Source organism: Gossypium raimondii, chromosome 8, assembly GCF_025698545.1.
Source record: "Gossypium raimondii isolate GPD5lz chromosome 8, ASM2569854v1, whole genome shotgun sequence".
Lineage (NCBI taxonomy): Eukaryota > Viridiplantae > Streptophyta > Magnoliopsida > Malvales > Malvaceae > Gossypium > Gossypium raimondii.
In genome coordinates this window covers 46,625,309-46,642,796 of record NC_068572.1, presented here as the reverse complement: position 1 = coordinate 46,642,796, position 17,488 = coordinate 46,625,309, and the positions used below count along the sequence as shown (strand labels likewise).

Here is a 17,488-nt window from a genome sequence, read left to right as displayed (position 1 = left end):
TTGATACCATATAAAATAGTGTAAAGATTATCGATTTGCAATTAAATTATTACATAAAGATATTTTTTATAATTATATCATTATAACAATTTTTAACATAGGACTAATTTAAATTTTTGAATTGTTGAAATATTGAAAAATATTATATTAGTTGCAAAAAAAAAATACACTGTTATTCTTTTATATCACAGATATATTAATTAATTTAATTTATAATGATTTATTATTATATTTTACTTCCAAAACATTATTTATAAAAAATATAACTCGTTTGAATACTTTTCTTAACAGCATATCTACTTGTATAACATTTTATTAACTGTAGGGGATTTGGCTTATAAAATTACAGTCGGATGTGAATTAGATAAAGGGAGTTGGTTTACATATACGACGAGCAACCTAACTTCTGCTACCTTCAACTGAACTCTATTCGAACTCGGAAATGTTAACTTGGCTTATAAAATCACAGTTGGGTACAAGCATTTGTAGCAATAGCCATTTCGTACCTTCGGCTGTCTTGCCCATCTCTCACAAAAATGAACAAAGATTTAACTAACTGCCTTTTCATGGGCTAAATCTTCAGAGCAACTTAGCGAGTACAAAATTCAGTTAGTTTAAGAGCATCCTGGCCAAGGTTTAAGCATAAGCTCTTCATTTCTTATATTTCCATGAATGTACACTTTGGGCTCTTTATCCTGCACAAGTACATTTGGGTCAGACCTTTTAGTGGAAACCCTAAATCTATCATGCCATATAGCTTACTTACAATGCATGGTTTGGATTCCTTACCAGGATGATAGGTGGGAACCCAGATTGTCTACGTAGTCTCGAGAAGCCATTCACATAAAATAAACACTTGTACCCATCAATAGTGCGATGCTCACTGTTTAAGAGACGAGAAAAATAAGTATGAACAAGGCCATGAATTCTCTCAATAATCGTTCCATTTTCCTTTGATAAAATGCTCATTTCTTCAGGCATGACATATTTTGACAAGATGACTACTTGTTAAATAAAAGCCAGAAAGGTCAAAAGGCAAGTGGGAACTCACTTTATAAGATAGGTGAAATTTCTCTGGCCAAATTCCTCAAGGGTAATCTCTTCTTCTTTTGAGTATCTGTATTAATAAAGATATAGCATTCCAGGTCAAGAAACAATTAGAAGTGAAAACAAATAAACAAAAAAAAAGGTGCTTTCATAAGAAATGTGGCAATAAAACAAAAATAATTGTAAATGTACGCTCCTCACCCAGTCACCCTAAAGCTTAACAGGGAACCTATCATATCAAATTATCAATATAAGAAGCAAATAGTATTCAGTTGCTGCTGTTTTGTGGTGAATGATAAGGGAATAACAGCAGCAGAAAAAAATAAAAACAAGAAAATAAGGGTCACAACTGCTTGAGCGTTTTCCCAATATCCCCATTCAATTTTATTTTAACTTGTTTCAAATCTTCTTCCAACATTAATAAAGATTCGTTCATTGATCAATTACTCACAGGGTAGTGTTTCAAATTTAGTAGTACATAACTCCTAGGACCATGGGCTGCATAAAGCATTAAAAGGCTAACATTGCAAGGCAACTTCACCAACAATATAAGCCCATTTCTCATACTACGTATTACACCATTGTGCTTTATTCAGATGATATTTGATGCTAGGCCCTTTCTGATGACCACAATTCCCACAACTATAGCCACGAGGTTCTATTTTGACATTAGTTACATAACCTAATTTTCTGATTCTACATGTAACATAAGAAATAGTGTAGCACATGTAAAGAAATTACCTCCATGGCATCTCATTTTCACAGAAAAGGGATATTCCATTCATGGCTGAAAATGGATCAATGTGAACCCAGAGTTCATTGGACTTGTTAGCAAGATGGCCTGTTCAAAGATGAACCAGGACAAAAAATATAAGCAAGTAACAACGAAGAAACATTCAGAAACAAATGACAATAAAATCTTTACAGGCAACTAAACAAGGAGAGAAAAAATGGGGGGACGGGGAGGAGTGAGAGAGTTTTGGGCTGTCACCAAAACAAGGATATGTAGCTTTATAGTCTGCTAGCCTGACCTGTACAAAATTACTAAAATAGACGCATGAAAACAAGCTTCCAATCTCCTCCACTAAACCGTTAACCATACACAGAGACATTGAGGGAACCATGCACAAGCAGACACAGAAAATATTGCCATCTTTAACTACATATGCTTTATAGGCAAAATCTATTCTATATTCCATATCTTCTTTTTGATAACAGGTAAATCATAAAGAGCCATCAGAAGGGATACACAAGTGGTAAGACAAATATATGAGAAGTTATGTGTATGTATGCCTATGAGATAAAGAGATAGGAAGGACTCACCAATCTGATGCAACTCTTTTAGTGCACGTCCACTGGGATAGTTCTCATAGGATGCCATGAAAGTAATGATTGTGCACCCTAGACTACAAAATAAAATGAGTAGATAAAAGGAACTTAGAATCATATATCAACCATCCATAATCTGGAACATGGGACCTAATGGTGCTCAGACGAGCCCAAAATTATGGATAGAAAAGATTCTACTATCATATACAATCAGTTGTAGTGACATGCTTCACAAAAAAGGAACATGAAAAAAATTCACCTAACCTGATTAAAAGTAATCCCAGCATGACTAAATTGAGAAATTTCCAGAAACTCTTCTTCCTGTTGTTGTAGCTGTAACAAGAAGACTGACTAAATTATATATTCCGCTAGCATAATAACAATTGAAAACAAAAAGACACAAAAAGCAGCACCATGCGTGAGTACCAAGAGCAAGTTAAGGAGGGGAAGACTGCAATCAATTCACAGTCAATCTTATATGCTCAACACAAAAGTTTAGGATCAACTGCGTTATATCTTCAGATCTCCAGGATAACAAGGGAGGTGACTTTATTCAAAAATACAAGCAGTCACACACACACCACTACAGCTAGAAATCTGGCGCTGTTAAAACTAAAGCATGCCAGATTTGTAAATTACTAAAAACCTTGCAAGATTATTATATCTTTATGTAAGGTGTTCATGTGCTTGAAATGTTTTTTTAAATAATCCTTTTAAATTCAGAAGTTACCCATATAAATATGTAAACTAAAACATTTTATCAAAAGTTTCTGACAGTTTAAACTTCAAAAAAGAAGAAAAGGAAAAGAAAACATACATTCTGCTTGCTGCAACTGCAGCAGATAAGTTAAAGATTGGAACTGAGCTGATAATAAAACGGAGCTCCTGCATCATTCAACAATGTGATGAGAATTGTTTGAGTAACTTGACATGTGTTTGTCCTTTTCTAAAGAGATAAAGCAACATCTAGTCCCTGATCGTGGAACTGTTCCCAACTTGGTCCATAAACTTTTTTTTGGTCGACATTAGTCCCAGAACTTCGCATTTTTCCCAATTTGGTACTTGAACTTGAATTCCATTAAGGTGTGATGACGTGACATTCTAATATTGTGCCACATCATCACTAGAAAATTTTATATAATTTTTTTAAAAAAAATTAACTTTTTTTTTCAAGTGATGACGTGGCACAATCTGAAAGTTCCATGTCATCATAGCTTAACGGAACCCAAGTTTAGGGACCAAATTGGGAAAACTTGCCAAGTTCAAGACTAAATGTTTCTTTATCCCTTTTCTAAATCCCTAACCAAGCCCATAATGTATAACTTTACTTTGTTATACCTTGTGTGGAAGCTTAGAGTAAAGTACAACAAAGGAAAGTGCTGGTAAAACCAGAGGAAGAAGCCTTCTGTCAAGTAAGACCCCAAGCTACAAAATAAAACAAAAATAAAATGCAGTAGTTCAGAATAATAATGTAGTATAACTTTAAAATTACAAGTTCAAGACTCACCATAAAAAGTGGATATGCAGTGAGTAATGAACGAGGGAGTGCAGAAGTAAAATACCAGTGAATGGAATGCGTCTAAATAAAGAATATCATTAAGGAACAAAGATAAAAGAGAATACCAAAGAAACACACACAAATATGCACTATAAAATACAATCCTTAAATATGCATTTCCTGATAAACAAAAAATTGAACATACGATCAAAAGGAGGTACGAAGAACTAATAGAGCTGATGGCAATTACAAAATCTTCAAAGACTAGCAAATCCAATAGAGTAGATGGCTATTCATGCAGGAAGTTTCCAGCCTTAGCCAATAACAGGATAAACCACGATTATTCACAAAGAATGCATAGGAACTAGAATGGGACTTCTAATTAGACCTGTCCAGGGGCCGGGCCGGGCCGAAATATGGGAGGGTTCGGGTAAAAATATAGGCCCGAAATATGGGCTTGGGCAAAAAAATGAGACCCGTTTAAAAAATGGGCCGGGCTAGGGCTCAACTTTTTTGGCCCGGGCCCGGCCCGAATATAATAAATATATATTTTTTATTTTTATTTTTTAATTTTAAAATACTTTAAAAATATATTTTTTTTATTTTTAAAATATTTTTTTGTGTTTATTAAAAATTGGACCGGGCCGGGCCGGGCTCGGGCTTACTCTTTTTTCTGGGCCCGGCCCAAACCCGGCCCGGCCCATGGACAGGTCTACTTCTAATAAATACTACAGATCCATTACTAGTGCTTAGTGGACACAAATGAAGAAGATTCATAAGGAGATATCTCACATCTGCAAACATCTAATAAAGTAGAAATTACAATAGGAAAAAGTTGTAAATGGAACTAGTCAACCACATCAATCAAAAATAGTGATGTGCTATTTCAAATTAAAAAAGAAAAAAGAAACTGGATTGTGCAATATGAGAATTCTTTAAAAAAGGATACGCCCCATTCAGAACTTCGATTAAGAACAGAGTTAAACCAAAACACTTCAAATTCAGGCCAAAGAAACCTCTTCCACATGATTGAATCAACCAACACAGTGAGACCTGAGCTGAGAATAATTTCATAAGTTGATAACAGTAGATGAATCCTTAATGAAAAGCTTTGAGATTTTATAAGAGAAAATCAACCAACCTATACACAAAAGAGTGGTCACAGTGCAGCACTTAAATGCTCTCCAAAATGAAATTGACTTGGTCTGTCATTGATAAAATGAAATCTTATAGTCAAGCACAAATTTAACTAAACAACATGCTATCAGATCCAAATATGTAACTAAAATACACTAACACAATAATATCAGATAACATTATTAATTGATTCATTATAGAGAGCAACAGATAACATGTGATTGCTAGTGAAGCATGTGCATACAGCAATGACCGCACTTGACAAGACAAGAAAACAGTGTGATGCTACAAATGTTTTGAACAAAATTATGTCACTATTTCACAAGAGAGTGGAAAAGATGAAAGAGAGAAAAAAAGTACAGTAAACAACCACCTACCAACAAAAGCTCCAGGCCAAGAGGACAAAGAAGCAAGACTATATCACATCTAAAGATGGTTGTAGCGAAGACCTGTTCATTAAGAATGCAGTGAAAAATAAGATCTCAGCAATCCAAAATCAGGATGCCATATCTACAAATTACAAAGTACCAAAAACTGCAAGCAAATTTTATCACAGGTCATGAAAGGAATACATTTAGAACAAACAACCACTGACAGAAGCATGATCAAAGAAATCAACCAGCCACATACCAGATAGTTTAAAGCGGTATAAAAATTCCCTTTCAACCAATGCCCATACGCCAAATTTACTGCATAAAAGGAAAATCGGAAATAGCTGAAGTTTCATTGACTTCTTCACAAGAAAAAGAGTAGATAAATCCACAGTTGCTTTCAGAGAAAAAACAAAAAAACCTTCATTACGAGAAAGTACTTCTATTTGATAAAAAAAAGGACAAACAGAAACAAGTTACATAAACATTGTCAATCCAATCTAAGACATTGTCGTGCAGAAAATAGAAAAAATAAGTATACCGGAACAACTAATATTATCATCTTTTCCTTATATTTTCTCACCATTCTCGTTTTCTTTCTTTCTTCTTTTTTGCCTATTTTATTTCTAAATATCAATCACTCTCAGCTTGTAAAGAGTAGAATATCCAAATCACAACAAAGTTTCTATATAACAAACTTATCCTTTCAATCGACACTGCCAAGTTGAATAAAATCATCATAAATCATGATCAGAATCTCAGGCAGTATAATTCACTTAGGCACATGTTTAAGGCAATCAGTCTACCCCAGCCCTCTAGGAAGTGAAATTCTTTTCACAACAAATAACAAGTTTATAATTTCAAGAGATAAATAGTAAAACTGGTGCTTGGTGAAAACCTATTACTTCTTTTCTAACAAAATAAGTTCTTTTAATTTGAGCAGTCATTGTTCATCTTTATAAAGCTAAGTGATTATAATACCATTTTGCATAAGTGACTCATCCGACCCAAATTCAACAACTTTAGTAGCAATATTGCACACCAAAGTATAACTCTTGATCTCTTTAAAAGGACTACATGAGCAGACACCCCACTTATAGATGCAAATCAACCCATTCTTGTTTTACACATAGCAAAACCATCCAGATGTTCAAGTAAACCATAAGGGTGAAATGTAAGTGCATTTGTAGTAATGGCATAAGTGAGGATATAGAAGTTAGACTGCAAGAAGAAATCACCTACACCCATAGCTAGTATATTTGGAAGTGCACGAGAGCAATAGAATAGCAAGTGAAACTGAATTGCAGTGAATATTACAAAGAATGCTTCAACTTGATGTCCAAACTTGTTTCTGACCTGCTCAAACAAACCTCAATGATTAGAACTCTAAAGTGAGTCTTCAGATAAAGTTGAACCTTCAAGTAGAACAAGAAGAAAGAAGAAAATTGTAAAAACAAAATAAATCAACAGCACTGGAAAAAAAGCTAAATACCTGAATACGCAGAAAACGTAATGTAGATAGTATGATGCAACCCAATGCCAAACGTACTAAAAAAAAAAATACAGTGCTTCAGTAACTATAGGCAATATGCATATCACTGCAAACTCAACAGTGGCATTAACACTGAGCAAAAAGGGGGGTGGGCGTACAAAAAACCAAAAACCATCCATGGTATTTTACAATAAATGCTACAAATTTTATATTATTTATCCAAATAGCTAAAACCATTGAATAGAAACAGTAATATGTTCCTTTTTTTCCCACTAGCTGATCCTGTTATTGATATCATCGAAATGGCATGTCTTAAAAGAATTACAAATTTCATTTAGAAATAACAAACACAAGTCTATCAGCTATGAGTATTCAGATAACAAACCAATTATAAGGCTATAAATCTTTGGCAAATGCAGCAGTTGCACTGCTAAGACAATTGGAGATGAGAAAATTGACACAAGGAAAGCCCCTGCGAAGAAAAGAATCATACAGTGCTGTCAAATTTTATAAGTACGGCCTATTCGAAGTGGTTTTAAGCAAATAAAAAAAAAAAATCTCAATTTCACTCATTCTTACAAGCAACAGCCACTAAAGATTTAAGCTTACCGATAAAAGTGCGAGGAACAACACCAGGAAACTCCAAATGATCATACTGACATCAGAATCAAAACATCCAAACATAAAACTAAGCATAAATTAAGAAATATCGCAGAAATATCATAGTTTTAAAGTGAAAAAAAAAAAGAGAAAAAAAAAAGGCATGGACAAGTGAACTTACATTATCTAAGTGATGTCGATGATAAAGAATATCATGCATAGCCTTAATAAAAAAAAAGACATTTTACAAGAGAAAATGAAAAAGAAGTCAATAACTAAAAGGAAAAAAATAGAAATAAAGAAGATTACCTGAATGTTGAAGCTTTCTTCAACTTTAGTGTAGGGCACCATGAGCACATAAAACGCGGCAATAGATCCCAGAAGTAAATCGTAGCCTATCAAAATCAGTCGTAAGTAAACTCAATAGATACAAATTACACGGTTTCTGAACAAATTTAAAAGCCGAATTTTACCATAAAGCTGTAGAAATTTGGAAGCCATTGTTGCGCACTCTGCCTGATGAGAGAAAAGGCGTAAAACTAAGAATGTTGGGTTAGATCTAAGTTTGAAGTTTGACTCAAAACTAAAATTGGATCTATGAACATCTGGGCTTTTGAAAGCCCAAAACAAGGCTTGTAGATGAGTGAAATATTTCAGTCATTTTTATTAAGACTTTAATTCATGGAATTAATGATTATTTAGTGGTTTAAACAAAACAATTAAAATCTAAATTGTTTAGGCAGTTCAAATTCGAATCATTCTTATGTTTAAAAAGGAAAAAATTATATTTTAAATTTATTTTAATTAAATTAAAAAAAATGATGTTGAGTGCTATTTCTCCGACCCGGGAAAGATGGTATGAAACTGTGATTCCACGTTATCTTTATCCCTTTCCAATTGGATAATGACAAATCAAATTTTTCGTCGTGATTTCGGATTTAATTTGTCATTCTCTCATTAGAAAGGATAAAGATAATATGGATAACGTGGAATCAGATGTAAACATTTCTTCAATTTTAAAAGTAAGAAAAGGATTAAAAATTTTACCTTAATTTATAAGTTGAAACAAATAAAGTAGTTTTGGGATTGAGGGAAAAATAAAAATCAAAAGCAATGTGGAAACCATCCAAACGACAGTTATTTTGGTGTGATACAAAGAGTTAATTTACTGTAGTGAGGGCATGTTTTGAATTCAGCAAAGCAATGGTGTAGTACACTGTTGTTATCTCTTTGATGAAAATATATATGGTGTATGCACAATATAGTGTATCCTTTACATTTGATAGCTATTGCCATCTTTACATGGGGAAAAATAACAATAGATACATAAGATCATATTGATCATCCTGTCTGCAAGTGGATCCACCATAAAAATAACTACCATATATGTCAATATTTGGATAAAGATAAGTCAAAAGATATATAATGATCACATTGAATGTTTTGATGTTCTAAACCCTATTTAGAAAGATGTAAAGCCGTCATTCTCAGAAGAATTTGAGTCATCACATGGAGAGTGATTGTGTCTACCTTCGTAAGTTGTTATCACCATTCGACAATCCTCAGACAATCGTTCAACTCTCTTCTTCACTCTACAGTTGTTGTGCGTACAACGATAATAGCTTCTGCACCAAGTAACTCAAACACAACCTTGTGTTTAGCCCTAGATTAGTTAATAATCATCAACTGTGCAGTTGTATATATAAAAACATGTTTGTCTTAATCTTTTTATGAATGGAACATGTATTATTGAGAAATGGAACAAACAAGTGCGCATGCGCCATGCAGCAGTGGTCAGCTTTTCTTTAAACTTGGATCTATGTTTAAAGAGCTTCTTCACACTTGCTGTAAGTCATGAACTCATGATGCAAAACTGTGTCAGAAATCCATGTCAATTTGTTCTTCAAGGATAAATTTCATATAAATGTTTAAGCAAACTAATCCATCCCCTCCTTCCAGTACTTTTGACGAAGTTATGATAAAAATTTATGGCAATTTAGACACCATCGCAACATCATAAAAATAATTTAAAATTAAATTTACATAACTTTATTTTTAATAGCCTAAAGTGCTTAGGTGGTACTTGTATTATAAAGACTAGATCAAATTAGTCCGTATGCTATTAAATAGAATCAAATAAGTTCAAACTATAACAGAATTAATATTTATTGTATAAAAAGAAAAGTCAAGTGCTAGAAATTAGCGGCAATTCTTTCTTTAATAATAGAGGAATCTATCAAAGCACATTCACCTTCGTGTACACATTGCATCAAATATTCACTACTATATAGCATAGCCATCGTGCATTTCTTATTCAAGTTTCAGTACCCTGGCCCTTCTTCTTGAGTATTATTCAATACCAACATATCTGTCATATGGATGTTCATACATGTATAAACTTGTTTATTCGAATCTTGACAATTATATGCACACAAATATGACACTTTCAACAAATAATAATAACAACAAAATATGTTATATGAAAACTAGCTAGTGCTAGATGATCCAATAACCCTGTGCTGTAATCTAAACATTCTGCTGTCGTGGTTTCTAAAAAAGGAAATAATCTTTGAAAGCTTGTATGAACATATCATTAGGCTATTGTTCAAATTCATGAGGTAAAAAAAAAAAAACCTTAAGCAGGTACGTACCTTGGATGAAGGCTGTTCTTGACAACCTTCTGCCCATATTTTCTCCACTTATACCCATCGTCTAGCACGTCCACATCACTTCTCGTTTGGAAACAAAACCTTGGTTCTCTAAGCTTTCTCCTAACCTTCACTTTGTTCTTCTCTAAGGCTGAGCTCCTCCACCTGCCAATCATATCCCCAAAGTTGCTCAACCCCCTTTTTTTTCTGTATATTAATGGAAGTCGAAATTTAGATTTATTTGATGGATGGGTACATGAATGCAGATTCAACTATACTAGTTTGCCTTCTTCATGCCCAGTATAAGTGCATATACCGTACAAAAAAACAACCCTCTTCCATATAAGGGCAGATCTTAATGGATTTTATGCATCTAAGGTATATATATATATAAGCTAGCGTGCATGTAATGTATATTTTGGTGGGAATCTCTGTCAGTGCGTTTGTTCTTGATAGAGAACATGACCCAAAAAAGAGAAAGAAAATGGAAGCAAAGGGAAGAGAAATCAGAATACCATGAATTATTATTTCCATCCTTGACGTTACTGCCGCAGTTCTCATCGTGTACAGCTTTGGGAATGGGATCTAAGGTCCCTACCTAAAATATTTATATATATATATAAGATACAAATACCAAGAAAATTGTAAAGAAGCTGAAAATTGTAGACAAAAATCCCATATCGAAGCTCAAGTTTAAGGACCAAATATACATACATACATACATACATACATAGAACTTAAAAAAGATTCAACTTTTTTGCTTTGGGTAAAACCTAATTTCCAAAGAGCCTAGCTAACTACCTGGTCGTTATGGGTGATGAACCTCAAGGCGGTGGTGGAATTGGTGGTGTTACTAACAGGAGAGGTAGTGAGAGGCTGAGAGGGAGACAAGAAACTCATAACCTGGTTTTCTTCAAATTGCAGAAACCCTGTTTCATGGATCGCTTGTGGTGGTGGAGTACTACTTGAGAATGAAACTTGTAGCATGTAATTAGGGACTCCCCTTTCTCCTTCCATTTGCTTTTTCAAAACAAACAAAACCCAAAGGAGCTCTCCTCCTACTGCTCGTCAACTAGTAGATAGATTGTTTCTCCTGGAAATTTTTCATTATTATTATTTTTCTGCTCTATATATCTTGTTTAATCGTCCGCCAGTACCGCAAATGCTTTCTCTATTGCACAGTGAAACTAAATTATAAGGGGATATAAGGAAAAGAAATGGAATATTATAATAGGACTTATTATTACTTACAGTAAATAATTTTGGCATTTTATGGAATTCTTTTGATGCATGCATAGATGTGTAAGAGAGCTGGTTCAATGGGACATATATATCATTTCTCTTATTGACTATATTCAGATTTATATATACATATATATATATATATATATATTTTCTTAATTCATCTTTTATAGCTATGTATATATACATAATTAGCATCAAATTTGGGGGCTTTTTCCTATGAATTTGGGATTTTTGGTTTTAAATATATTTCTTTGAGCTGAAAATATATGCAATATTGTACTTTATAATTGGACTAATTAAGGAAATCAATGCTAAGATTGAATATTGAGGATATATGCATACTTTAGGGAGGAAGTGAATGATACACCATTTTTATTTTATTTTTTTCCAAAATGCTCCCACAAAAGAGCTTTGATTAACCTAAAGTCAAGGGTGTTTGGTTGAGTAAAAATAAAATATAGATTGATAGGAAAAGTGAAAAATAAAATAATATTTTAATTTATTTGATACAAAAGAAAGTTGTGATGGTAGAAAACTAATGAGATAATTATGTTACATTAGAGAATTTTTTTAAATGTTTAGTTAGTCCAAAATTATAAAATTTTCAAAATGAAAAAAAATCAAATAAGTTTTTATCTTTTCTACTAACGAAGCCACCTTATTAAGTCAAGCTTAAATTGAGAATATTAGCTAATATAGATAAAAATATGGCTTATATATCTTTTATATTTAATTTATACATGACGAGCATTAATGACACCGATCAACATATTACAAAACCAACTCACAAAGTAAAGTTTAGGGTTTAAGTTTTATTTCCAACATAGTGCATTTAGTTTTCTTTTTGTCTTACGCTATAGTATCATTACAGTATTTAATCTCATTGTCACCGCTATTTTTACATTAAATATAGGTAAACGCACCGCCCATTCAAAGAGACTCTAAAGAACTAGCTTTGGCATTATCACTAATATAATCCCATGATTACCAAGCCTTTAGATTGACCTAAGCATTCAACAGCATTTCGGTCTTATAGACCATAAACTCAAAACACCTCACACTTATGTTTATCCTGCAAAAATTTGAATGCATCTGAATTCGTAACCAAATATACATATAAAAGCTACGTTGATGTCTATTATATGTATATGACTCTTCATATATAATATTCTTCTGAGTGGTGTGTGTATATATATATATATTCCTGTCTCCACTCTAGCACATTTGTAGCTCTATAGATATAGGGCTAGGTTAGGAGCTGCACTTGATCTTGTTCCTCCCTGACCAGCCAATATAAATATTCATTTGACAATATATCATGCACTAAGATTTAAATGCTCATGGGAAGATAGAAAAGAAAATCTACGAAGAAAGCACTTGTTTCAACATAGACAAAACCTAAATTTAAGTTTAAACATTAAAATTAGTCTCCACATCCTCAAATTATGATAATTATTTTAAATTACTTATTAAACTTCAAAATATTATAATTACATTCTTAAACTCTCAATGATATATCAATCAAGTCCTTTCATTATTAAAAGTATTAATTTAACCATTAAATAACACGTAAAATTTTATGTGACATAATTTAAAATAAAAATTAAAAAATAAAATATTATTACATAACTTTTAAAATTAAATGCTAAAAATAAAGTAAAACCGAAAAGAGAGTGAGCGAGTGAGTGAAGAATAGTCTTTATAAAACCTTCAAAAACCTCAAAATAGGGGTGAGCAAAACTCGATTCTATTCGAAAAAATAAAAAAATTTGAAATTTCGAGTTAATCGAATCGAGTTAATTCGAGTCAACTTGAATTAGTAATTTGAGTTTCGAGTTTGAATCGAGTTAAATTTTATAATTCGAATAAAAAATTAGTGTAAATACCCTTTCGGTCCTTATCAAGTTTGAAAATGAACAATTTAGTTTCTCTCTCAACAAAATTAAAATAAAATCAAAATAATTTTCAAAATCAAAATATTTATAAAATTAAAAATTTATATTATTTTGAAAAAATTCTAAATAATATATAAAGAAAGTTAAAAACTTAAAATTTTCTAAAATAATAATTTTGAGGACTTAAATAAGTTAATTAATGATTCAAGATTATCATACTAAAGCATCTTCTTCTTCTTCTTCTTTTATAATATTTTTTTCAAATATATATGGTTTCAAATTTATGTGCTCTAACATATAATTAGTTATATTGTAACGAGATTTTAATTTGACATGTTTAAGTTTTTAATTTAACTCGAACAATTTCACTTGATTTAATTTGACTCAATTCGAAAAAAATTCAAATCGAGTTAGGATGACAAAATAGAACTCGTCAACTCGATTAACTCAAAATTTTTTCACTTGATTTGATCGAATGCTCACCCCTACCTCAAAACCAAGATTTTTACATTCATTGCATTTTTCATTTTAAATTATGTTACATAAGATCTGAAATCTTATTTAACGGCTATATTAACGACTTTAATAATGAAAGGACCTTATAAATTCAGAATATTTTAAAATTTGAGGACTAATTTAAAATGAGACCCATAATTTAAGGATATTTAATGAAATTAAATCATTAAACACACAAAATAGCCAGCTTTCATCACATTTTTGGGAAATTTTGTTTTGTTTTATTAAAGCAATTTCAACTCCAAAAAAAGGGGGAAAAAAGTATAATATGCTGTTTGCCTTGTGATTAATTTTCAGAACTAGTTGGGGGATCTAAGTACATGAAGTTAAAATTAGTTAGTTAAATAGTTGTGTGCCTTAATTATGTCACTCAAACTATGATTCATTCATTTGTTTAAGCAAGGTGGATGGAAATATGGGTAATGTTCAACTGTACTGACAGGTTAATAAAAGCACAATAATGTTAGTTTTATTAATTTTGAAAATGAGAGAGATGAGTTAAGTCTTGCAGGCAATGAGTGGGAGGGGCATCATATCAAAACTTCCAGCCATGTCAAAAATGTAAAGAAAATGCAGACAGTTTTGAGAGGGGCTCTCAAATCCCACATACATAGAAAGAAAAAAATGGTTAAATCTTGTTAATTGTCCTTATACTTTTCAATTTTTTAAATTTTGGTTCTCACCAAACGATAATTGTTAAATTCATTCAATTAAGTTATGCTATTCCAAAATTTGATACGGCAAATGTATTATCATATATGTAAGGTCATGTCAACTTGTTATTTTCACATATTGCTCACTAAAATTCAGTTAAAGGATTGATAATTGTCATTTGTGTCAAGACATGAATTTCAAAATTGAAATGTATAGGAAATTAGAATGATCTAATTGGAGAAAATGAGTTAAATCTACAACCGTACATATCATACAAGATTAGTAATTGAATTTAACCATACAAATTGAACTACTACTATTTGGGTCAGGACTAAAATTTTAAAATTCGAAAAGTACAGAGACTAAAATCGATTAAATTAAAGCATAGGGACTAAATTCATATTTTTCACAAAGTATAGGGACTAATAGAAAATTTTAACAAAAAAATTCATTACAAAAGTAATTTTAAACCATATTTTAATTAAAATGTTAGCAGAAATATGAAACATGGAAGGTATAAAATGTGGAGTCGGACCCAAGGTTTGGCTGCAAAAAGAGAAGATAAAACTATGATAACTCCCACCCTCATTTCTCTCCCTTCCCACTCACCATCACCTGTTACTTTCACCTCATGAAAAGACCCTCCCAACTCCCTCCACAACATCATCAACAACTATTTACTAGCTCTAGCTAGCTTAAATTTCCCATTGCCTCAACTACTTTCAAGAAAGCACAATGTGAAGAAGATCTTCTCCAAAAAGTTGTAAACTTCCATTTTGCACTTGACAAAATGTAATTTTCTGTTAATCAATTTTCTCACCTCATCATTAGCCACAAAGATAAACCCAAGCTTATGCTTTGCTCGCCTTTGATCTCTCCCCATTAAACCCTTGTCTCTTATATTACAAGGCAACATGATTACCTTATCCACTTGTGTAACATATGTTTAGTTCTCAAGGCATATATATATATTTAAAGTTTTCGTGGAGAACATTGTAGGTTGGTCGGCTCTTAGTATATCTTATCTTTTCTCATGTGACAACATAAATAAAAAGTAACGAAAAATTGAAACTAAAATGGTATTATGATTTGGGAATTTAGAAGGATTCAATTGAATAAAATATATATTTTATTTTTAAATATAAAATTTGGATTTTACCATTCCAAGTTTGAAATATTTCATATTTAACATATCAAGGGTGGATTTTCAATTCAAATTTTATAATGTTTGGGCCTTGTCCATTTTATTTTGACATAGATTCAATTTTATTTTGGTTATTGATTTGTTCCTTTATATATTATAACCATATAATTATATGAATGTATTTATTGTAATTATAATTTTTTAAAAAATTGAATTAAACCAATTTGGATCGATTTGGTTAATTGATTTTTATTTTTAAAATTAATTTTATATAAAATTTTAAAGTTATTTTTACTAATTTAATACAAGAAATATTTTATTTTTATATTATGAAAATAATTATAAATTAAACAAAAACAAAAGTAACCCGGTTTAGATAGTTACAATTTGTGAATTTGTAAACTAAAAAATAAACTAAACTGAATGCATTTAAATAATAACGGAATTGAACATTAATGTTTCATAAGAAGGAAGATAAGGTAATTAAGGGTATTGGGTGCTGTGAAGTGCTAAGGGTTGTTGAAAGGTCAAAAGATCCCTCCTTCATCATCTTGGAGGGTATTTATAGAAGGGATGTCTCGTACTCAGTAATGCTACATTATCGAAAAATTTGGGACATGGTTATCGTGCAGCTGGCCAGGTGACAAGGTTGTTTTACGTGAGTTGCCCTCTTGCATGGTATTGTTTTGACATTCCCTTAACTAAGATAGTACGAGGTTGTTATGTCTAATGGTCCCCTCATAGAGATGGGTGTGTTCCTACCAAAAGTGGGTGGCCTAGAGGCTGAGGTGTCCGGATGGATGGTCACCTAATGGCCAGCCAAGTTTTGTAAGGTGGGGGACCATTCAGGTACTCTTTAGGTGTGGAGCTAAGTGTTGTGAGGCAGAGGACCGTCCATAAGTGTCTTTTAGGTACATTCTCTTGGTGCCACATATCTCTTCCGAATAGGGGCATAACAAAATTCAACTTTCATTTCCTCAATTTCTTTACTCAATCCTATCATAATCGGAAATGTGATTTTCAACCCGAAAAGCAATGCCAAAAAGTTAGGGCTAAGATACTTTTGTCTTTTGTGTTTTGAGGTACAAATTATCAAAATATTCTTATTTGTATTAACTATTCAAAATGTATTTAAAAATTTAGGTTAATTTATATTTTATGTATCATTAATATTAAACTATTTAAATATTATTTACAAATATCATTATATTTAATTATTTGAATATTATTTATTATTATTTTTAAAATTTTAAAATATTTCATGTATAATTAAATTTAAAAATAATTTATTAATTATTAAAAAATATTTAAAAGATATATTTTATGCATAATTATCAAGCCCTAAAATATAAATGGTTAATTGAAATAAATAACCAAGTAATGACCTAGGTTAAATGGTGAAATAGTTAGTGCACTCCTTAAAGGTCTTAGGTTCAAGTTAGTCTTTTTCCATTCTTTTTTTAATTTCAACAAACTAGGATAAAAGCCACACCAAAATAAATATTATTTGGAGTAGAAATTAAATAAGAAATAGGTAATAGCTTACTGATTAACACGTCATTCTCCCCTTGCTTACCCAAGTTTGAGCCACCATTACCCAATTCCATTTCCTTTTATTCGACATCAGGGTAAATTACTAAACAACCCCTTAAAATTCTTTTTCAAATCCAAGCAAAATTTTGGCTTCCTTTTCAATATTTCTTTTTCATCTTCTTCTTTGTAAAATATTTTCTCTCCATTGCTGAATTATTGCTCTTCCCGAATCAATGCCAATCTCTGTTAACTTGTTTTTTCTACCGAAAACGTAATTGTCATTAGAAACACCCCTGATCTTTGCCAAGAAGTGGTAAAAGCGTCTCAATCCCAATGTTTGATCTCAAATCTTTATAGAATTTCTGTCCAATACTAATCT

General features: G+C 31.6%; 1 protein-coding gene across 2 annotated transcripts; it reads right to left on the bottom strand.

Annotated features, from left to right (window-relative positions):
* Positions 1 to 276: 276 nt before the first annotated feature.
* Positions 277 to 11,292, bottom strand: LOC105791709 (dol-P-Man:Man(7)GlcNAc(2)-PP-Dol alpha-1,6-mannosyltransferase). Of its 2 annotated transcripts, XM_012619917.2 has the most exons (23): positions 10,924 to 11,292; positions 10,638 to 10,720; positions 10,126 to 10,287; positions 9,005 to 9,099; positions 7,784 to 7,869; positions 7,656 to 7,697; positions 7,484 to 7,529; positions 7,260 to 7,346; positions 6,875 to 6,930; positions 6,621 to 6,738; positions 5,642 to 5,700; positions 5,389 to 5,460; positions 5,016 to 5,079; positions 4,824 to 4,927; positions 3,884 to 3,955; positions 3,715 to 3,801; positions 3,194 to 3,261; positions 2,641 to 2,709; positions 2,371 to 2,453; positions 1,789 to 1,888; positions 1,052 to 1,117; positions 790 to 883; positions 277 to 695 (listed from the first exon to the last, which is right to left on the bottom strand). In XM_012619917.2, exons 1-23 carry the CDS (start codon positions 11,137 to 11,139, stop codon positions 615 to 617), a joined length of 2,010 nt encoding a protein of 669 aa, XP_012475371.1. In that variant the 5' UTR covers positions 11,140 to 11,292; the 3' UTR covers positions 277 to 614. The 2 variants fall into 2 exon arrangements, with proteins under 2 accessions (XP_012475371.1, XP_012475370.1); XM_012619916.2 differs by lacking the exons at positions 9,005 to 9,099; positions 10,126 to 10,287; positions 10,638 to 10,720; positions 10,924 to 11,292 and adding an exon at positions 7,948 to 8,045.
* Positions 11,293 to 17,488: the final 6,196 nt, after the last annotated feature.